General features: G+C 39.3%; 1 protein-coding gene across 2 annotated transcripts in view; it reads right to left on the bottom strand.

The window, feature by feature from the left end:
- Nucleotides 1-1,139: 1,139 nt before the first annotated feature.
- The window catches only part of ATF7IP2 (activating transcription factor 7 interacting protein 2), a 58,891-nt gene continuing 36,290 nt past the window's right edge, over nucleotides 1,140-23,740 (bottom strand). For both annotated transcript variants that reach the window (XM_028117635.1, XM_028117636.1), the window contains 5 exons: nucleotides 17,489-17,562; nucleotides 16,320-16,390; nucleotides 15,822-15,891; nucleotides 3,241-3,326; nucleotides 1,140-2,664 (listed from right to left, as the gene is read on the bottom strand). In XM_028117635.1, the coding sequence (XP_027973436.1) occupies nucleotides 2,251-2,664; nucleotides 3,241-3,326; nucleotides 15,822-15,891; nucleotides 16,320-16,390; nucleotides 17,489-17,562 (715 nt within the window). In that variant the 3' untranslated portion in view covers nucleotides 1,140-2,250. The remainder of the gene's footprint in view (nucleotides 2,665-3,240; nucleotides 3,327-15,821; nucleotides 15,892-16,319; nucleotides 16,391-17,488; nucleotides 17,563-23,740) is intronic.

Below are 23,740 nucleotides of genomic sequence, written 5' to 3'. Positions count from 1 at the left end.
GTCCCTGCCCCAGTGATTGGTAACAGCATCTACAGCTGTGTCCCTTGAGATCAGCCTTATTGAATCAACTTCCTGCAATCTTTAGAGGCTGAAGTGACAGAAATTCAGAGATTGACACTTTTACATATTACTCATTACCACAAATCCAGAGGGTGGAGTAAAATTGAATTAAAAAAAAAAGTCTGATAATGCAGCCCTAAAATCCAATTCCATCAGTTCCTATCTTTTGGCCTCGTATGAGATTTCTGTCGGGGGAGAGATGCAACTACCTGATACTTCTATCCATGAAGGAAACCCAAATATGCTCCTCGGGCATAAGGATGGTGTTGAGCCAAAGGCCACTGAGAAACAGTGGGCACAGGAAGACCTCTTTGCTTTCAGCCTTTCTGCCTAAAATCAGGGCATCCATTTCCATCTGTACTGTGTACTAGATCTTTCTTGTCCTTGGGCTGTCTCTCTTGTGGTGCCATGGATAACAGTTGAGATTCTTGCACTTTCCAAAAGGCAAGAAACATTAATGCTTCTTGAGACACCAGCCCTAAGATGCTTACTATCAGTCTTCCTCACTCATCCTATTATTTTGAAAGCTCTTGCTTTCAAGCCCTGTGCAGCCACCAACATTCCAGAAGATGTGCTGGTTGGGGATGCAGTTTCACTTTGGTGATGCACACCTAAATCTTGTTTATGGTGTCAAGTCTTTGGGCTTCGCTTGGCTCATACATGAATGTCTAGTCTGCATCCTCCCTGCAACGGTGTAATGGTCCTCTAAATGAAGCCCCTGTCCTGTGCCACAGGATGCTCACCATTGCTCTGAGCCTGAAACCGGGCCTCACAGAGGGCAGCTCATCTCAAATTCAGTTCAGATCTGGCTTTTCCAGTGGTAATGTTTTATTTATTTATTTATTTATTTTTAAAGATTTTATGTATTTATTTGACAGAGAGAGACACAGCGAGAGAGGGAACACAAGCAGGGGGAGTGGGAGAGGGAGAAGCAGGCTTCCCGCCAAGCAGACAGCCCGATGCAGGGCTCGATCCCAGGACCCTGGGGTCATGACCTGAGCCGAAGGCAGATGCCTAAAACGACTGAGCCACCCAGGCGCCCCTCCAGTGGTAATGTTTTAGAAGATAAAGACACAGGAGACTGAAAAATAATAGCTTTATTTATGACCAAAGATGTGAAGACATTCGTAAAATGCCAAAGAAAACCCCTCCTTGTTCAATTTTTGAAATCTCAGAGCCTCTAGGACTGAACATACACCACGTACCAGGAAAGAACGCCTCTGGCGGGCAGACTGTTCTTCACACTAACAGTTACGTTTGTTTTCTCAGCATCGCACTGGGCCGACTCACGCTTCTCCAGCGCGCCCGCTCGTTGAGCTTCTTGGGCGACCTGTGCTAGCCACAGCTTCACCTCAGTGCCCCTCAGACAGGGGTGTGCCCGGCACTCCCCTCTCGGGGTCCTTCAAGGCTCCTCCGAGGAACCACGGCAGCCGGGCGATGAACAGAGTAGCACCAAAGAATCAACCAATAAAAGCCAAAGCCTAAGGCAGACAACTCCATTTTCTGGAGCAGAAACAGTGGGTTGGATAATGCTTTTATAAGAGATTCTCTACGCTTTGTGTACATAGCACACAATGTTTAATTTTATTATATATATCTAAATATACAAACAGATTTAGGGAAAACCTCCAGACTCTTTCCCCAAGTGACTATAACCAAAAAAGAAAAATAAGGGAGAGGGCAAATTAATTAGATTTTGAACGGAATGAGAAGACACTTAGATTTTGAACGGAATGAGAAGACACTTATTTACATAAGATCTTGGTGAGATGCACCCCTGGGATGAGCCTGCCTCCTAAAGAGCGGATTTTTCACCGACCTGCACCGACCACCAACTGCGGATTGCCGGCAGAGGGAAGGGCGGCGGCTTCCACACTAGGGCTCTGGATGGAAGTGCGCAGCAGACCCCCAGTCAGCAGCGGTACTGTGCACAGCACTGCTCCGCGACCCGGGTCCGCCAGAGCGTAGGCTGTAGAACATAGCCGCTGGAAGTACTTACTGAACGCAAATCAGAAATTCATGAAAATGAGAGGCCTCTGACAACATAGGGAAGAGAACTGTCCCTGTACAAAGGGTTCACAATCTCAACTGGCCCTTTAAGATGGCAAACAGTGTTAGAGAACGTTGTAAACCAACAACTCAAATATGAAAACGAAACAGTGCTGTACAATATCTAATTACTCAAGACTTTTAGGTAAGATTTTCAGAAAACCCAGGGATAGATTTTATGTCACAAAATGGTCCATATCGCCCAAAAATGTCTTTTGATCGGACAGTAAAATAGTATTTGTTGGAAGCTAAAAATTGAGATAAAGTACAGGCCATTGGGAGTGGCAAAGCTTTAATTTCTCCAATTTTCTTCCAAATCAACTTATTGTTCGGGTTCTCATGGCAGAGGAAGAGGTGATAGCTTTCCACGGGAGCGCACTTGGGATTGATTTTGGTGATGTTCCAAGTCAGGGCAATGCCCCTGGGTCTCAGCACCCGTTTCACTTTGAGCTCAGGCTTCTGGGGAGGAAGTGTGTCTCGGATTTTGTCTACCAGTTCAGGTAGTAGTGGTGGTGGCTCTGGGAGAGGTGGCAAGTGTTCAAAGGACTCAAGAACCTAGAAAGACATTTATAAAGTTTAGCAAGCTGGACTGGCAGGTTTGATTAAAGTGCTCAACTGCAGTCTAAATAAACTTCCGGTTCTTTGATCCATTTATCAAAATTTTAAGAACAAAAGGATGTTTCAGGAATATGTGGGGCTGGATCCAGTCTTTTTAAGCATAAGCTGCTTTTGGCATTAAGATTTCTACACTCTGGAATACCACTAATCCAGAATGGATTAGGTCCCAGACACTCTGGATATTCCATCTCATTTCCAAATTGTGTCCCCAAACATTTTGCTGATTTTCATGAAAAGTGTGAGTGTACAAGAATACCCATTTCCCTCCACCTTCATCAACAATGGCTACTACTCTTAAAAATCTTTTGTTGGGTAAAAAAAATATACATATTTAACCTCCAGAGTTTCTGGAAAAGTCAAACTATTTTGATTCCATAAATAAGTAGATACATAATACCACATTTTTAAAAAGTACAAGCTGAAATGTGACCCAAATGTTTCTGTGTAAGTACAATGGGTACTTCCACTTAATTGAGAATGCATATCCTTTGACACAGCATTTCTGATCCATACCTGGGCTGCATTCTGTGCCACTGGGGTTGTCTCTTTTGAGATCAAAGCAGTGTTTGTAGGTGACTTGATGGAGGATGCTGAACTTTCTGTGAACACAAGGTTTGAGAAGTAAAATTTAACTGCAATCATCAATTCCATAGCCTTTAAGCAAAACTAGTTTACATCTTAGGTGGTAATTAAATATGAACTAAAATTATAAAACTGTAAAATAAGATGATACACTTTTGATAAAAGTTCAAGACCTAGGACACCTGGGTGGCTCAGTCGGTAAAGCGTCTGCCTTCAGCTCAGGTCATGATCCCAGGGTCCTGGGATCAAGTACCATTATCAGGCTCCTTCCTTGCTCAGCCGGGGGCCTGCTTGTCCCTCCCTCTTTACCCCTCCCTCTGCTTGTGTGCTTGCTCTGTCAAAATAAATAAAATCTTAAAAAAAAAAGTTCAGGACCCAAAGGTACCAAATATAATTTCCTTTCAATGTGACAAAAATTGCCCTCTTAAGATAAACACTTAAGTCATTACGTCACCTGGAACTAGGAAAAATTATACACGGGAGAGGGATCCTTGCTCAGCATTCTTAGAGGTGCCTTATGCTCTCTTAGGTCAACAGGATGCTTGCAAACACAGAGCCATTTACAATCCAGTATAAATATGTGACACACGCAAGTCCTGGGAATTCAAACTAAATATCAGGCAGTCTGGGGGTTAAAAGAAGCTCTGCTGCTGAGGGTGTGTTAGCCTCCAGGCAATCAGATATCCAGCTGACCTTGAACAACACTGGCTTGAACTGCGTGGGTCCACTTATACATGGATGTTTTTCACTAAATGCGGTACAGTACTGTAAATCTCTTTTTTCTTCCTCATGATTTTAAGAACATTTTTTCTCTAGCTTACTTTATTGTAAGAAAACAGTATATAATATGTATAACATACAAAACAGATGTTAATGGACTGTTTAGGTTATTGGTAAGGTTTCTGGTCAACAGTTGGCTGTTAGTAGTTAAGTTTTGGGGGAATTGATAGTTATAGGCAGATTTTCAACTGCATGTGGGGTTGGTCTCCCTAACCCCCATGTTGTTGAGGGTCAACTTTAAATTGTGGACTGTGGTAAGGGAGAGGGGAGGGAGGAGGGCCAAACGGGAGAATGGGAGAGAGATGGTGAGGGTAAGAAAGGAAAGGGAAAAAGAGAAAATGTGGGCTAAGGCGGAGGAAGAGGGTTGGAGTAGGTGTAAGAATGGTCTGAAAACAACTGGGGAGAGGCTACCTGGGGGGGTGGTAAGAAACGGGGCCTCCTGTTGGAAAGCAGTAGGGCCAAGGAGCTAAAAACTTCACAAGTCTGAATGCATCTAATAAGCGTCAAAACAAAAATTCTGAATCTCCCCAAACAAAATTTCTTTTATTTGTATTTTTCTTCTGACTCACAAAGATAATCAAGATTCTGCATTGTGTTTCAAAGTTAATTCATTAGTCAATTTATTTACCGGTGGTAAAAAACCTGTTTGAGTTGTAATGACCTTCCGGTTTTAACTTTAAGCGAGTCTGTAACAGGCTTTCTAACTGGTTTACTTCACTAGAGCTAGGTCTGCGAGATCGTAACTGTCAGGTTCATCACCACAGGAGAGCGGACACAGATAACCTCCAGTGAATGACACACAAACATTCCAACAGACAGAAGCCCCTATAACACTGCTTCTCTCAAGGTGGTAAGTCAGCTGGCCCTTAAAATAGGGAAAGACAGGAATGCGACTTGAGGATAAGAGGAGGCAACACAGGACTTTGGTCCCAAACCAGTTCCTGTTTATCTCCTGTGTGTCCTCAGAGCCAGCACCTTGTAAGCACTCTCTGCCTTTACCCTCATCTGTCTACAAACGAAGAAGGATTTCTTCAGGGCTTTGAATATTCAAAGCAGGAGTAGCCAGGTCCCCATCATTTTAGGGTTGCTCATTTGACTGCTAGGTAACAACTGCGACCTCTGGTTTCAACTCAATTTTCTGATGTTCGACCTTCCAGATCCTCTGCTGCATGTATATGCTTACGTAGACACAAAGAGTCACCATGTACATATGTATAATATAAAAGTGGTTTTTAAAATTTGGATTTTTAAATGAACTATCTAGATATAATTTATATACAGTAAAAATGTACCCATTCTAAATGTGCGATTCTGAGTTTTGACAAATGTACCCCTGTGAAACCATCACCAAAATCAAGACACAGAATGTTACCATCAGCCCACAAGTCCTTCAGTGTCCCTCCCCGGTGGATCTCTCTCACCCCTGGCCCCGTGAAACCACAGGTCTACTGTCACTAAAGACTAGATCCGACTTTTCTAGAATTTCATATAAATCAAATCATACAGTATATAGAATTCTTTGGCCCAGCATAATGTTTCTGAGATGCACCCATATTGCATATAAAAACATTTTGTTCATTCTTTTTTATCTATTATTTTTAAAAGATTTTATTTCTTTGACAGAGTACAAGCAGGGGAGCAGCAGGCAGAGGGAGAGGGAGAAGCAGGCTCCTTGCTGAGCAGGGAGCCCAATGCAGGACTCGATCCCAGGACCCCAGGATCATGACCTGAGCCGAAGGCAGATGCTTAACTGACTTGAGCCACCCAGGCGCCCCTGTTCATTTTTCTAAAGTAAGCTCCATGCCCATTGTGGGGCTGGAACTCATGACCCCGAGATCAGGAGCCACATGTTCCCCCGACTGAGCCAGCCAGGCGCCCCATATTGTGCTGATGTTTATTGCTGAGTAATATTTAGCGGTTACAGATATGCCACAACCAATTTATCCATTTGTCGGCTGATGGACATTTTGTACTTTTTCCAGTTTGGGGCCGTTATGAATAAAGTTGCCATAAACAGTGGTGTAGAAGTCTGTGTAGATACAGGTTTTCAATTCTCTTGGGTAAATACCTAAGATGGGAATGACAGTGTCCTATGGTAAGGGTATAGTTAATGTTTTGAGGAACGGTTGAGCCACTTCAGAAGTGGTTGTACCACTTTACATTCCTACCACCAAAGCATGAGAATTGCTCCACATCCTGCCAACACTGTGTATTTTCAGTTCTTTTCATTTCTAGCCGTTCCTGATAGCTATATGGGGTCTCATTATGGCCTTCATTTCCCCAGTGAGCGACAATGATGAGGATGATGTTTTCTTGTGCCTATTTGCCGTCCCCACATCTTCTACGGCAAAGTGTCATCTACTTGCTTTGGGTTTAATTTGCTCTTTTTTCCTAGCATCTTAAGAGAGAAGCTTTGATTGTTAATTTTAGATTTGTTTTTTTCTACTATAAACATATAATGCTAGTCATTTCCCTCTAAGCACTGCTTTATCTACATCCCTCAAATGTTGCTGTGTTTCCATTTTTATTCAGTTAAAAATATTTTTAAGTTTCCCTGTTGATTGCTTTGGCTCATGGGTTATTTAGAAATGTGTTTAGCCTCCAAATACCTGGGGATTTTCCAGCTATTTCTTTTTTGGGGGGGGTTCCTTTTTTTAAATTTTAAGTTGAATTAATTAACAATATAGTGTATTATTAGTTTTAGAGTTCAGTGATTCATCAGTGCATACAACACCCGTGCTCATTCCATCACGTGCCCTCCTTCATGCCCACCACCCAGTCACCCCATCCCCCCCCCACCTCCCCTCCAGCAAGCCTGTTTCTTTCCTATGCTTAAGAAGTCTCTTATGGTTTGTCTCTCTCTCTGGTTTCATCTTGTTTTATTCCTCCCAGGTTTTTGTTTTTTTTTTTTTAACTAACCAGAATCATGCTGTATGTATTGTTCATGTGCTTTTTGGAGATGTTCTCAGCCTAGCACACTCCTTTTATCCATTCTGTATTCCACAGAAATAGATGTTTGGGTTGCTTCATTCTGCTGTTATAATAATTCCCACTTTTGTGCACAAACTTGGGTACAAGGGCTGAAATTTGAGGGGAACAGTGTCAATTTGAGCCCTTGGCAATCTGAGGTGAAGGTGTGTTGACTTGGCATTTAGCAGGTGGAACGCCGTGCACGCTGACTCGGGCAGGAGGGCGGCTGGACTGTGAATTTTGGACCCACAGGCCGATGGCATCGTGTGTGACAGGGACGTGGCTGGTTTTGCTTTTAATTTTTGTTTTTCTGGGAAACTTGATCTCTCCCTCTATTCTAAATGAAAGCCTTGCTGGATAGAGTATTCTTGGCTGTAGATTTTTTCCTTTTAGCAGTTGGAATCTATCATGCCACTTTCTTCTGGCCTGCAAAGTTTCTGCTGAAAAACCCACTGATAGCCGTATGGGGTTTCCTTTGTATGTACCTGCTTTCCTTTCTCTTGCTGCTTTTAAAATTCTCTCTTTCTCACTATTTTTGGCCGTCTTATTTACTTTGTGTCTTGGTGCACCTCTTTGGGTTGGTTTTGTTGGGGGCTCTCTGTGCCTCCTGGATCTGGATTTCTCTTTCCTTCCCCAGATTCAGTAAGTTTTCAGCTATTATTTCTTCAGACAAATCTTCTGCCCCCTTTCCTCGCTCTTCTCCTTCTGGGATCCCTATCATTCGACCGTTAGGCCTGACAGCGTTGCTCAGTTCCCTGGGTCTATTTTCATTTTGCGTATTTTTCCCCCCTCTCATCTGCTCAGCTTGATTGCTTTCCATGACTCTGTCCTCCAGGTGGCTGGTCCTTTCTTCTACTTCCTCTTGCTTGCTATTTATTCCAGATGGTCTATTTTTATTTCCATTTAGTAAATCCAACAGCTCCAACTGGTTCTTTTTTACGTCTCCTAGCTCTTGGTGGAGGGTCTCAAGGAAGTCCTGCAGTCCTTCCTCAATTCCAGCGAGAATCTTTATGAGCGTTGCTTTAAATTCGCTATCAGACATATTACTTATCTCCGTTTCGCTTAGGTCTCCTGCTCTGATTTTGTCCTTTGATTTGGGACACATTCCTCTGTCTCCTCATTCTGTCTCTTGCGTTGTCTGTTTTTCTGTGTTAGGAAAGTCAGCTACGTCTCCTGCACTTGAAAGTAGTGGCTCTATGAAGAAGAGGTCCTGCAGTGCAATGTCTATTCCCCAGAACCTGGTGCTTCAGGGGGTGTCTCCTATGTGTGTTGCTCCAGGGGCTGTCCTACCATTGTGGCTGGGATGTGTTTGCCTTCAGTCCTGTTGTCTGCGATGGCTCCCTGCCTGTTGTGGGCAGAGTCTGGTGCCCGTGGTGTTAGTGGGCTGCTCCGGGGCTGCCTCGGGCTTGAGTCGAGTCAGACCAGGTGTTTGCCAGAGATGCAGTAGCACCAAACTGCAGGCACTGTCCCTGTGTCGTCCCCGGAGAAGCTTTTGTTGGTGGGTGGGGCCTGCAGTCAGACCAGCTGCCTGCCCTCAGCCCACTGCTGGGGTCACAGTCAGATGGGTGTGTGGTTATCTTCCCCTCTCCCTGGGGGCAGGACTCACTCTGGAGCGGTGCTGACCTTGTCTGGGCCACGCACACACTGCCAGGCTTGTGGTACCGCTTTGACGGGATCTTGCCAAAAGCGATCAGAGAGGGTGGATCTGCTTCGCTGTGGCCTCTTGTCTATGCCGGGCTGCGGAGTCTGTTCTGCCAGTTTTCGGGCTGCTTTTTGGGTTATTTATGCTGACGTGGGTGCTCTCTAGGCGGCCACGCGGCAAGAGGTCAGCCCAGGGACGTCCTACTCTGCCATCTTCCCAGGAGCCTCTGCTCCCAGCTATTTCTATTACTGATTACTAATTTAATTCTGCTGTATCAGAGAACATACTCTGTAGGATAATAATCCTTTTAAATATACTGAGACTAGAGGCACCTGGGTAGCTCAGTAGGTTAAGTGTCTGACTCTTGATTTTTGGCTTAGGGCACGATCTCAGGGTCCTGAGATCGAGCCCTGCATCAGGATCTGTGCTGATTGTGGAGCCTGCTTAAAATTCTCTTCCTTTCCTTTTGCCCTTCCCCACCACTGGCTTGCTTGTGCTCTAAACACACACACACACACACACACACACACACACACACACACACACACACACACACACACTCTCTCTCTCTCTCTCTCTAGTTTTGCAGTCCAGAACCCAACCTATCTTACTGCTTGTTTCATATGCATTTAATGAGAATGTGTACTCTGCTGTGGTTGGATTGAGTGCTCTACAAATGTCAAGTAGGTTAAGTTGGGTTGGTAGTGTTGCTCAGGTTTTATAACTTCAGTTTCTGTCTGCATACCCTACCAATTACTGAGAATGGAGTGATGGAACCTCCAATTATAATTGTTTATTTTTCTATTTATCATTTCATCCTATCAGTTTTTGCATCAGGAATTTTGAAATTTTACAATTACATGCATACACGTGTAGGTTTCCTTGGGTCTTCCTAATGAAATGACTTATCATTATGAAATTTTTTAAAAATTAATTTCAGAAGTAGAATTTAGTGATCCATCAGTTGTATATAACACCCAGTGCTCGTTACATCACGTGCCCTCCTTAATGCCCATCACCCAATTATCCCTTCCCCACACCCACCACCCCTCCAGCAACCCTCGGTTTGTTTCCTAGAGTTCAGCATCTCTTATGGTTTGCCTCCCTATTTTCCTCTTATTTTATTTTTCCTTCCCTTCCCCTATGTTCATCTGTTTTTGTTTCTTAAATTCCACATAAAAGTGAAATCATATGGTATTTCTCTTTCTCTGACTGACTTATTTCACTCAGCATAACACCCTCTAGTTCCATCCACATCGTTGCAAATGGTAAGATTTTGTTCTTTCTGATGGCTGAGTAATATTCCATTGTGTATATATACACCACATCTTCTTTATCCATTCATCTGTCGATGGACATCTGAGCTCCTTCCATAGTTTGGCTATTGTGGACATTGCTGCTATGAACACTGGTGGGCATGTGCCCCCTTTGAATCACTATGTTTGTTTCCTTTGGATAAATACCCTGTAGTGCAATTGCTGGGTTGTAGGGTAGCTGTATTTTTAACTTTTTTCCGGAGTGGCTGCAGCAGTTTGCATTTCCATCAACAGTGTAAGAGGGTTCCCCTTTCTCTATATCCTCGCCAACATCTGTTATTTCCTGACTTGTTAATTTTAGCTATTCTGACCAGTGTGACGTGGTATCTCACTGTGGTTTTGATTTGTATTTCCCTGATGCCAAGTGATGTTGAGCATTTTTTCATGTGTCTGTTGGCCACTTGAAATGGTCTTCTTTATCTCTGGTAATATTCCTTGTTTTGAAGTGTTTTTACAATAACACAGTCCCTCCAGCTTTGTCATGATTAGTATTTGCATGCTTTTGCCTAGTTGTCTTCTTCCATCCTTCTAATTTTAACCTATGCATATATTTATATTTAAAGTGCATCATATAATTATCATGCAGTTGGGTCCTGTTTTTTTTTTTTTCTATCCAGTCCAACAATGTCTGCTTTTTAATGTTAGACCACTTACGCTTATTCTAATTATCAATATGGTAAGGTTTAAATCTACCGTCTTGTCTTTTGTTCTCTATTAGGTCTCATTTGTTCTTTGCATTTTCTTGTGACTTCTCTTGGATTATGTAAAAAATTCCATTTTACCTTCACTAGTATTAGCTAGACTTCCACTTAAAAAAATTATTGCTCTAGGCATTACCATATGTATCTTTAATAACTTATGAGTCTGTCTTCAAATAACATACTAGTCATATAATGTGAGACCCTCACGGACAGCATATGTCCATTCCCCTGATCATCTTACATACCACTGCTGTCATGTTAACTTCTATATGTTATAAGCTCTACATTATGGTGTTACATTCCTTCATGCAGACCCACTTTCTGTCTGATACCATGTTCATTTTGCTTGAAGAACTTCCTTTATTTTTTTGAAGATTGATTTATTCTAGACAGAAAGAGAGCATGAGTGGGAGGGGCAGAGGGAGAGGGATAGAGAATCTCAAGCAGACTCCGGCCAAGCACGGAGCCCCACGTGGGGCTTGATCTCACGATCCTGAGATCATGACTTGAGCTGAAGCCAAGAGTTGGATGCTCAACCAACGGTACCACCCAGGTGCCTCTATTTTTGATAATTAAGGTTTGCTGACAGCAAATTCTATATGAAAAAGACTTTTTTTTTTTTAAAGATTTTATTTATTTATTTGAGAGAGAGAGAGAGCACATGAGAGTGGGGAGAGTCAGAGGGAGAATCAGACTCCCTGCTGAGCAGGGAGCCCGATGTGGGACCCGATCCCGGGACTCCAGGATCATGACCTGAGCCGAAGGCAGTCGCTTAACCAACTGAGCCACCCAGGTGCCCCTATATGAAAAAGTCTTAATTTTGCTTTCACTTTTGAAAGATACTTGGTGAATATAGAATTTTAGGTTAAGGATTTTTTTTTTTACCCTAGCCTTTCAATGATGTCTTTTGACTTTCATTTGGTTTATATCATTCCAATTGAGAAAACTGTGAATTCTTTGTTCTTCTCTATGTTTTAGGGTATGAAAACATTTTTTTCTTGAAAAAAAATTTTGTTCTGTTTTCTGTTTGCTTTTAAGATTTTTCTTTTTATCACTGGTTTTCAGGAATGGATTATGATGTACCTTGATACGGTTTTCTTTGTATTTATCCTGCTTGGAATTTAGGTTTGTACTTTTCCTTAAATTTAGAAGACTTCTGACCATACGTGTATGTTGGAGCACTTGATGTTATCCCATAGTTCATTAAAAGTCTGATTCCTTTTTTCCAGCCTTTTTCCTTTTCCCTTTTAAATCCTTCTTTAATTTGGATAGTTTCTTTCCAAACTATTTGGTCAGGTACTATTTCTTCCAGTTTACCAATTTGTTTTCCTTCTTCATTGTCTAATATGCTGATTATATTCCATCCATAACTTTAAGTATTTTCTTTTTTTAAATTTGGTTCTATTTTGTATCTTTTATTTCTCTTACTATGTTCCTGTTCACTTTTTATCTTTGAGCATATATGTATTTTTTTTAACTTTTAAAATTATATTTATGTAATCTCTGCCCCCAGTGTCGGGCTCAAACTCACAACCTCAAGATCAAGAGTTGCATGCTTTACTGACTGAACCAGCTGGGTGCCCTTTTGAGCATATTTCTATCAGCTCTTTCAAAGTTCTTGTCGGTTAATTCTGTCATCTCTGTCATCTCTAAGTTTGTTTCTATTGACTGATTTTTCTCCTGGTTATGGATTCCATTTTTTGGTCTCTGTATCTCTAGTGATTTTTTTTTACTGGATGATGGATATTATAAATTTTAAATGGTTGTGTGTTGAATTCCATTCTCTTCTTTTAACAGAACACAGTGGGCTGTGCGATAAGCTATCGAGTTATATGTAGTTCAGCTCAATCCTTTCAAAGCTTGTTTTTTGGTTTTATTAGGGTAAGGCTACAGTCGCCTTTGTTCTCAGATGAGTTTATACCCAGATGTTCAGTAAGAATCTGCCACTACAGCTGGTCAGAACTGAAACATTTCCCACCTCTTAGCATAAAGCTCTTTGGTCATTCTTTACCAAGATTTATGGGGTTTTACTCTATGCATGTGTGGCTTAATACTTCAGCAAGAATTCAAGAGGACTCTATGCTAACCTCCTGGAGCTCTTTCTCTGAATGGCTCCCTCCTTCTGACACTATACTCTTTCCCTTCATTCCGGTTGCCTCAACCTCTCTGAATGAATCTGTTTCCTCACCTCAGCAAGACAGCCATTCTCTGCTTGGGAGTTCATCCACTGCACCGCAGTCTAGGAGGAAAGCTGGGCACTCTGTACAGCTCATCTCATTCATTCCCTTCTCTCAGGGACTGTAGTCCTATACTGCAATATCTGAAAATTTTTTTATTACATCTTAGTTTCTAGTTGTTGATGGCAGAAAAGTTAAGTCTGGGCCCTTTACTCCATCCTACTCTCTCCATATACATTTATGACTTTTTTCTTGTTACATTACTATCGACACATTGATATCGACACACGTATTTCTACAACACATTGATATTGACACACGTACTTCTACAACACTATTTTTAATGGCTGAATACTGTTGTATCATATAAATCTAATTTGTGCAATTAATCCTTTATTTCTAGAAATTTAAGAGTTTCCAAAGTTTTATTTTTCACAAACAGCACTGTGATGAACATTTTTATACTTCCCTATATACTTAATTTTAATTTCTTTAGGTAACTATTCAAAGAATTTTGGGATCAAAGGCTTACATATTTGTAAAGTTTCTGATGTTGACAAAAGGTCTCCCAGAAAGATTTACACTCCCATTCACAGTATGTAAACTTACATTTCCTTTAAAACTCTTTAGTGGAAAATCTGCCTTAATTCAGTATTTTTTGGAAAAAGTATACTATGTGCTAAGCGTTGTGCTAAAAGGATGGAAACTTACAGATTAATAAAGCCACTGATACTGAAAAGAACTGAGTCCTTTCAGGAAGACATATGTAAAGAAACCATGACAGAGCAATGTAATGTAACTATAATACAGGTGTGCACTAAATACCAATGGTAAGGGGAGCCTGAAAGGAACAGTCCAGCCTAAGTGTCTAAAGTGAATATGAAAGACTGAAGTGTGGGGTCATCAGACGCACCTGCGGAGACAGAGGGGCACGTTCCTGGCAGAGAGAACCGCACGTGCATAGGCGGTAAGGAGAGGAGAAGCGTTACCTTTTGAGAAACTATTAAGGCACAGGTCAGGGGTTTGTAGAACATAAACTGGCAAAGTTTTCAGGGTCTAAGTCAGTAAGGATTTTGTCTATCTTGCTAAGGAGTTTGGATTTTATCCTCAGAACAAAAACACAACCAGGTCTATATACAGGAAGTAGTGTTCTAGTGGCAGCTTGGGAGACTCACCAGATGCAGTAAGTTAGGGCAGAAACACTGGTTACTAAGTTATGGCAGCTTAGCAGGCTAAAGGTGATGGGATTTTGAAATAAGGAAATACATGGACTGGACGTGTTAGCTTTTCAGGAGACAGGACTCATGGCCTTGGAAACACTACACAGTGGAATGAGGCAGATGTAAGAGTCAAAAGCGACTCATGTCTAGCTTGGGAAACTGGGTGAGCTGGTGATAACCGTTCATTAAGCCTGGGAATATGGGAAACAGTCTAGGTTTGACCTGACAAACTATACCTTTATTCAGAACTGGACACTCTACAAGATGAACAGACTCACATTATCATGAGTCAGCAGCATGAATTAGCATGATCTATCCGTCCAACTGCTAGATTTCAAACTGAAGGCCCCCACAACTTAGAGGTCTGATTGATTTTCGAAAGCACTGATGAATCTGTATTCATACCTTTTATTTTACTGTATCTCAAATCTTGTACCCTATAGTTTAGAAATGATTTAATAATCTTAATTAAAAAGTAACTAATTATAGATTCCCAATTCATTTTTCAAATTTATATATATATATTTAAGATTTTATGTATTTATTTGACAGAGAGAGCACAAGCAGGGGGAGTGGCAGGCAGAGAGAGAGACAGAAGCAGGCTCCCCACAGAGCAGGGAGCCGGAAGCAGGGCTCGATCCCGGGATCCTGGGATCATGACCCGAGCTGTGGGCAGACGCTTAACCGACTGAGCCACCCAGGCACCCCTCAAATTTATTTATTTATTTTTAAGATTTTATTTATTTATTTGACAGTACAAGCAGGGGGAGCGGCAGGCAGAGGGAGAGGGAGAAGCAGGCTTCCCGCTGAGCAGGGAGCCCGATGAGGGACTGGATCCCAGAACCCCGGGATCATGACCTGAGCTGAAGGCAGCCACTTAACTGACTGAGCCACCCAGGCGCCCCACCCCTCAAATTTATACTTCTAATTTTCATCATGAAACTGGAAACTGAAGGGTTTTTTAATTCTATCATGAGGTACCTGGAGATTCCCATGGTTCTAACCTTTGTCTGGATCCACAGTTGAAAGGGGAGAAGGAACTGGCTATATATTTCCTATGCTACTCTCCATTTTTAAATATTACAGAATTTTCTAATGCTAATAAGTGATATTCCAAGATTTTATCAAGAGTATCAAGAACATTCAAGTGCAGTTATTAAGAGGTGAAACTTTATAACTGATGACTAGCCCCAGATGACTGTATTTTACTTCTTCCTGTTTAAATCTGAGAAAGAGGGCACTGTTGTCATTCGCTCGTCTACATTTTCATGTTATACCCTAGTACCCTCTCACAGTGCTACTGATATAAAGAAAAAAGGTGTGCACCAGAAAAGAGATTCATAATAGCCCCCAAAGAATCCAGCTATCTTTCAGTGAGTGAACACATAAGCTATTATACATCTACACCATGGACTACTACTCAACACTAAAAAGCAATACTACTGATACGCAACTCTGATGACCTGTGGGGGAATTATGCTAAGTTAAAGAAGTCAATCTCAAAAAGACACATACTGTATCATCATGTAACACCCACGGATAGTTGTGCAAGTTGATTGTGGTGACCATGATGTGAATCTATACATGACAAGATTGCATAGAGCTATATACACACACACTAACACACTAAAACTTTATAAATGGGTCAAGTACTTTCTGAACTGCTACCTTCCCTCTTTCTTAAAAAGGAAAGACAAATCTCTTACCTGTGCTGCAGTTTGATAGGGCTTCTTTTGTCAGATCAATCACAGAATCACATTTCTTCTTCTCTACAGCCTGAAAAGTTGTTAAAAAAACTAAGATTTTGCCTCAATAGCAGCAAAAAATATTTTAAAAAAAAGAAAACACAGATTCTAAATTGCCATTTAGAAGCTGGAGACTGAACATTCTGTAAGTCCTTACCGTTTAACTCTATTAGGAGAGAGAAGCTCATGAAATACTATATGGTTTCTGAGAATATGACTAAGAAAAGTCTGAGTTAGTGTGGTAAATAAGTATGGTTGTGAAGTGTGTTTGTCACTGTTTTAATGTTTAAGCTACGCTGGAAACTGGGTATGCTAACTAGTCAGGCATTAATTTCACAGAGAAAGAATCTCCCAAAGAATGAATGACAAAACTAAGTCACCTCCCAGCTAGCGACACTAAAGGTCACAGAACTAACATACTCAAATAAACAACATTGAGAGACAACATTTATTACCTACCGTAACTTCTGTTTCAGCACCAGGTGAATTATTAGAATTGTTGGAATTTCCTGATGTAGTTTTTCCAGTATCTGAAAGAAAATTATTAAAATATCAACATTTGACAAATTTATTAAGCTATTAAACATTTATGAACTTTGTAATATATGAATGCTGAAACACAATGAGGATGCTCATTAACCATTTATTACATAATCACAAAAAATTCAATTGGCATTACCTATTCCAAAGACAAAGGAACCAATTCAAACAAACAAAAAAACCTAATTTGGGTTCAAAAGATTTTGTCCTTCTGTAACTTTACAACTATATCAGTAACTCTTTTTTGAAAATCCATCTGTAAATTGATATGGCATTTGAGGAAACAGACTTGGAAATGTACACATTCTTTATTCACAGTATCTCTAACCCAGACTCTGGAGATGACTGAGGAGCATTCTATCTAGAACCAGGAGAAAACTCAGATAAATGCTTAATATCCCTTGTAAATATCTGATTCACAATCTTAACAGTCTGAGCCTTGGGGGCAATTGAGTGGCTATGTAAGTGAAGGCAAAGCTTTCTAAAATCAAGAGGCAAATACTCTAAAATAGTAAAACATGAAAAGGAAATGGGGAATTTTGAATGAGAACTTAATAGGCCAACAAGATAGCCATTTTAAGAAACAGGAACTTCATTAGAAATCTGAGGGTAAGGATTTCTACATAAGTATAAGACAGAAACTCTAAAGAGGAACAAAGTATTCTCAAAAAACCGAAAGTTAAAAAAAAAACAAAGATGCTAAAGAATAGCCAAACTTTAAATCTTAAGATTAAACAAAAAGACAGACAAAACCAAATCACTACCACCAACACAGGCCAGAGCAAACACAGAAAAATAATGAAATATATGAAAGGTTAAGTAGTTTTGTAACTTACAAATCCATTAAACACAGTAAACAAACAAAAGGCCATAAATTGATAAACACAAGGTTAAAAAGAAACCTCAAGTATATGAAGGAATCACTTATTTACTCAGATAATATTAATGACGGATATAAATTAAAACACTTTTGAAAGAAGAATTACAATTTTTATTTTAATGAAAGATAATATTCAATTTTCTATTTTCAGCAAATACTGATTTGAGGCTTTCTAATTTCATAGATCATTTTAATCAACTTAAGATACCTGTTGGATTTGATGTAATTGGAGTTGTCAAATTAGGACTTTCCACAGAAATCAACGTAACATCATCATTGTTACTAAAATGATAAAATTAAAAAACAAAAATAAACTAAACATGCATCATCAGGCTGAAACATGCAGTCAATGGTTAGAATTCTTCTGACTTAACATTTCATAACTGACACATTTTAATCTAACAATTGTGGTGGGGAACTGGAGATAAAACCAAATACTCAAGAAACCCGTATGTTGCCAGTTACATGACCAAAAGTGTCCAATAATGGATCCTTAAAACTTACTAGAGACCCATTTACAATGAATCCAAATACATAACCTATAAGCATACAATATACATAAATGTACAAAATATAAAAAAGTCACCAAGGCAAGTACATATGCTTGCCTTGATGAAAATGAAAAGTATAATTGAAAAAAACCCCAGTAAGACACTTTGACTCTTACAGCTATAGGACTATGACAAATAAGGCTATTAAAAAATTAGTCCTGCCACGATTCTACATTATATCACTATAGTAGAAATACTGACCACACATTTACTAAACTAAGAGAGATGGTAAATGACACTCATTACGGTTATTGCTCCCATTTGACCCTGACTCCACTTTCATGAGTTTGATATTTAAATCAGAATCTTTAAGATCGTAACACAAATTTCAATAAGCCCATAAAAATTGCTATGCATAGTTATACTACTTTCTTACAGACGTTTTTAAGTTTTAGCTTTCGTACTTAGGTCTATGATGCATTTCAAATTATTTTTGTATATGGTGTGAGGTAAGAGGAGAGGTTCACTTTTCCCCTCTGGCTATTCCTGCAATAGCTGCTGACTATCTTTTCTCCAATAAATTACCTTGGCCTCTTTGTTGAAAACCAATGGACAATATATAATAGTCTCTAATGTGGCCACCAATTTATAGGTTAATTCTAAGACAACACCATTGTCTTAATTACTATAACTTTATAGAAGTCTTAAACTTAGTGTATGTCTTCCAACTTTGTTCTTCTAACACTGCTTTCATCGTCTAGGTCTTTTGCATTTCACTAAGTTTTCAATCAGCTTGTTACTTTCCACAAAAAAGGCTGCCAGGATTTTGATTGCGATTGCATTAAATGTAAAGAATGATTTGGGTGAAGTGACATTAATAATGAATTTTCCCATATACTTACTGTCCCTAACCAACCTCTCCACCCACGCCTCCCCACCAAAATCCTATAGCACAGTGGTATGCTTGTTACAAAGGATAAACCTACACTGACACATGATTATCATGATCAAAGTCCATAGTATGATAGAGTTCACTCTTACTGGTATACATTCCACACATTTTGACAAATATATAATGATACATATCCATCATTACAGTAGCATACAGAATAGTTTCACTGCCCTAAAAATCCCTGAGCTCTGCCTATTCATCCCTCCTCATTAGCTTCTGGCAGTATTTGATCTTTTTACTGTCTTCATTGTTTCACCTTTTCTAGTATGTAATGTAGTTAGAATCATACAGTATACAACCTTCTCAGACTAACTTCTTTCAATTAGTAATATGCATTTAAGTTTCCTCTGTGTTTTTTCATAGCTTGAAGGCTCATTTCTTTTTTAGTAACGTCCATTATCTCAATGTAATGATTTATTTATCCATTCACCTACTGAAGGACATTTTAGTTGCATCCACATTCTGGCAATTATGAATAAAACTGCATTGTATATGATTCTATTTTCTCTCCTTTCTTAGCCTATCAATTATACTTCTTTCTTAGGTGGTTCCCTTAAAGTCTCCAATATATATTTACAACTAATCCAAGTCCACTTTCAAATAATACTATACTCCTTTACAAGTAGTGGAACTACCTTACAATAACAAAATATTCCTAATTTCTCCTACCTGTTCCTTATGTCATTGCTGTTATTCATTTAAACACACACACACACACAAACACATAAATACACTGTTGCTATTATTTTGAACTACTGTCAAATCAATTAATAAGAGAAATAAATTTCTATTTTACTTTCACTCATTCCTTCTCCAAAGATCTTGTGTGCAGATCTGATTTTCTGGCTTATTTTCCTTCTTTGTGAAGAATTTTTAACACTTCTTAGAAGGCAGGTCTACAGGCAACAAATACCCTAAATTTTTGTTTGTCTGAGAAAGTCTGTTATTTCTCTTCACTTTTGAAGGACAGTGTCACAGAGTACAGAATTTTAAGCTGGTGGTTTTGTTCTCTGAATACTTTAAAATATTTCACTCCACCCTCGTCTTGCTTGCATAGTTTCTAAGGAGACATTGGATGCAGTTCTCATCTTTGCTCCACTATGGGTAAGGTGTTTTTTCCTCTGGCTTCTTTCAAGATTTTATCTCTGATTTTCTGAATTTTAAATATTATATGCTTAAATGTAGTTTTTTGGTATTTATCCTGCTTAGTGTTCTCTGAGCTTGGTATTTAACATTAATTTGGGGGAAATTCTTAGTCATTATGGCTTCAAACACTGTTTTTGTTCCTTTTTCTCTGCACACCCCCTCCCTTACCCTTCTGGTGTTCCCATTATGCTTAGGTTATTCCCTTTGTAGTTTGTCCCACATTCTTGGATATTTTTGTTGTTGTCTTTTCTTCTCTTTACTTTTCTGTTTTGAAGTTCCTATTGTCAGACTCTCAAGCTCAGTGATCCTTTCCTCAGAGGTATCTAATCTACCAATAAGTCCATCAAAGTCATTCTTCATTGTTAGTTTTGATCTCAAGCATTTCCATTTCTCTGCTTATTTATTCACCTGTTTCTGCATTTTTTCTACTTTTTTTCACTGAAGCCCTTAGCAAATAGTTTTTCAAAATTCCTGGTCTGGTAAGTTAAACATTTCTGTCATAGCTGACTCTGCTTCTGATGCTTGTTTAGTCTCTTCAAATCATGTTTCTCGCCTTTTATTTAGTATGTCTTGTGATTTTTTTGTTGAATGGTGGACCCGATGTACTGGATGAAAGGACCTATGATAAACAGGCCTTTGGTAATGCAGTGGTTCTACTAATCCTATGATTAGCTCTCAGTCTTTTAAGTAAGTCTATGCCCCTGGAGTGTGAACTTCACTAGCACTTCTTAGTCACCCACCCCCTTTAGGTGGGACAGATGGCTGGAGCAGCTAGAGTTGGGTATTCACTTCCTCCATATGGAAAGCTAGAGGGAGCAGGAGTTGGGGATTTCATTCCCCCAGGTAGGTTAAGTTCTAGTAGTAGTTTCTCCCTAGGACAGGCCTTGTTAGGAACAGAGTGGTCTGGTATATTTCAAAAGGTTCCTTTTGCCAACTGGCTGCTGCAAGCATGAAGGGATTTTTCTTCAATATTCACTGTCAGGACCTGGTAGAGCTCTTGGAGGTAAAACACAAAATTATGGGCCTCGCCCTGGAGTTTTTAACTCTTGATTTATCTATTCTGAACCTCCAGCAATTAGTTTACGTTTTCCTAAACTGGCATTGGTTCCCATGGAAGCTTCTGCTTCTGGGTTTCTGCTCCAGTTCCCAAATGTTGTGATTACCATTTCTGCCCATTTGTTGCTCCAATTTTGGGGGCAGTATTTTGTTCTGTGACCATACTTTTCTAATGGATCTAAGAAGAGGTGTTTATTTTTTTCCAGTTTATTGAGCTTTTTACTTGTTAGAATGGAGTGATAACTCCTTATGTGCTAGATCACAAATCTGAAATCTACTTTGTAGTTCTGAAGTTAGGTCTTACAGATATTTTGGTAATCTTATCACTTTGTATATCATGTTCTTTGACATACTGTAAATAGTATTGATTTGAAATTTGAAATTCCAACTGTTTGTTGCCTGTATACAGAAACACCATAAATGGTATAATTTATATTATACACACACACACATATATATATACATACCACATAATATAGAGGAACAGTATGATATATACACACATATATACCCTATATAGAAGCACAGAAAAATATTTTATATTACCCACATATTTAAAATATCCAGTACTCTTCATCTCTTCACCTTTGCATAGATCCAAATTTCCATCTGGTTTTATTTTCCTTCTGCCTATAAAATTTCCTTTAACATTTTCTGCAGTGCAGGTCCACTGCTGATGTATTCTCCACAGCCCCCCCCCCAGCTTTTTTTTGTGTGCAAATGTCTGTTTTCCCCTAATACCTGAAAGATATTTTCACACAGTGTAGAAATTTTAATGGGTAGTTTTTCTTTCAACATTTTAGAGATGTCTTCTGCATTTCAAAACTTTAGAGATGTCTTTTAGTTTGCATAGTGCACAGCAAGAGGTCTCCTGATCTTTTTTGTTCCTTTCTATGTAATGAGTCTTTTCTCTCTGGCTGCTTTTAGATTATGATGTGGTTTTCCTTTATGCTTCTCAACTGTTTTTTTTTTTTTTAATATTTCTGGGTTTTGAATTTTCACCGAATTTGGAAAAATTTTAGATGTTACATCTTTCCTCCCTCCCCCTGCCCCCAGCCTGGTGAAACTTCAATGATATATATATTAGACTGCTTGATACTGTTCCAAAGGTCTCTGATGCTCTGTTCATCTTCTTTGTTAAGTCTTTTTTCTTCCCATGCCTTTGTTTGAACAGTTTTTATTGTTATTCCACTGTCTTTTTTAAAATCAATAATTATTTTGTTGTTAATCCTAATCAATGTACTTTTCATACTTCAGTTATTATCTTTTTCATTTCTAGTTCAACTTGGGTTTTTTTTAACATCTGCCATTTTCACATTTTCCTTTATATTGTTGGGACATGAACACTAAATTGATAATAGCTGTTTTATGTTGTTGTTGTCCATCAAACATATTGTTTCTAGGTCTGTTTCTAGCATTTCGGTCTTCTCCTTGCTATGAATTATATTTTTTGCTACTTTGCATGTCTGGTAATTTTTTATTAGATGTCAGACATTGTAGAATTCACACTGTTGAATGATGGATGTTTCATTCTTTCAAAGAGTGCTGGACCATGGGTGCCTGGGTGGTTCAGTCAGTTAAGTGTCTACCTTTGGCTCAGGTCATGATCTCAGGGTCTTAGGATCAAGCCCTGCAGATTCTGCAGATCATCAGAGCTCTATCTTTATACGATTTGCTTTCTTCATTGTTCTGCCTCACAAATTCTAGCCAACTCAGACTCCCCAGTCTCTGATGTATACGTAGCAAGACCTCTAGAGGCTGTTTGGGCTCCTCCTGACTCTGCCCTTTACCTGAAAAATGCCTCCAGGCAGTAAGCTTGAACAATGGTAGGGTACATTTCACCTGTTTCCCTCTCCCAGGGAGATTGCTCCCTGTTGAACAATGTCTGCACACAATTCTTTTTCTTTTTTAGTTTGGTTTTCTGCTTGTTGACAACAAAAGAACAATTCCTGTAGCAATTAATACTTCATGGGCAGAAGCAGACATTTCCTACACATTCCTTTTAGTTTTGTGAAATCAACTGGTTTTCATGCACATTTTAGAACAGATTTAATTCAATAGTTTTTCCCAAATTTATCAATAAGAGATTCTAACAGCCATTCTTTCTAAGTTCAGTAAACAAAAACAAATGTTCAGATCTAAATTTGATCAAGAATATTTCATTCTTCTGTTTTTGGTCTCTAACAAAACTTAGAAAGTTTATTTTGTATATATTTTTTTCTCCTAGTAATAGTCATCATAGATTGATAACTATATTTATTTTATTGCTTAACCATAAGCAATTCTTTTCAGATGTTCATACACTAGAGTCAAAATCTCTTATCAATCTCAAAATTCTTCATTTAACATTTCTAAAATATTTCTAATTTTTTGTTTTTAAAAAGTTTATGTATTTAAGTAACCTCTACCCCCAAGGTGGGGCTCGAACTCATGACTCCAAGATCAAAAGTCACATGCTCCTCCAACTGAGCCAACTAGGCGACCAACCAGGTGTCCCCATATTTCTAATATTTTAAGTATTTCTCCTTGCTACCATAGTACATCAAATATAGTGTTATTTAGGAGTTTAAGAAACCTAGCAGAAAGACTTTAAAAAGCAGAGTGGAATTTCTGGCTTTCTCACTGGGCTGAGGTGGTGAAGATTACAATTTGGGTCCCACCAAGGTGGAGGGACCCTAGTGAACACTCCAAGCTCTCAGCTGGGAATCCAGAGAGGTCTATGTCTAAAAAGCCACAGTGAACTAACCAGAGGTAGAAGGACCTGACCACATTAACAAGCCTCAATTTATACCATTCCCTGAGTAGATTAGGTGAC

This window comes from Eumetopias jubatus, unplaced genomic scaffold, assembly GCF_037043125.1.
Source record: "Eumetopias jubatus isolate StellerSeaLion01/CBP00866 unplaced genomic scaffold, mEumJub1_p1.0 scaffold_12, whole genome shotgun sequence".
Classification (NCBI taxonomy): Eukaryota; Metazoa; Chordata; class Mammalia; order Carnivora; family Otariidae; genus Eumetopias; species Eumetopias jubatus.
The sequence above is the reverse complement of the archived record's forward strand: the minus strand, read 5'-3'. Positions and strand labels throughout refer to the sequence as shown.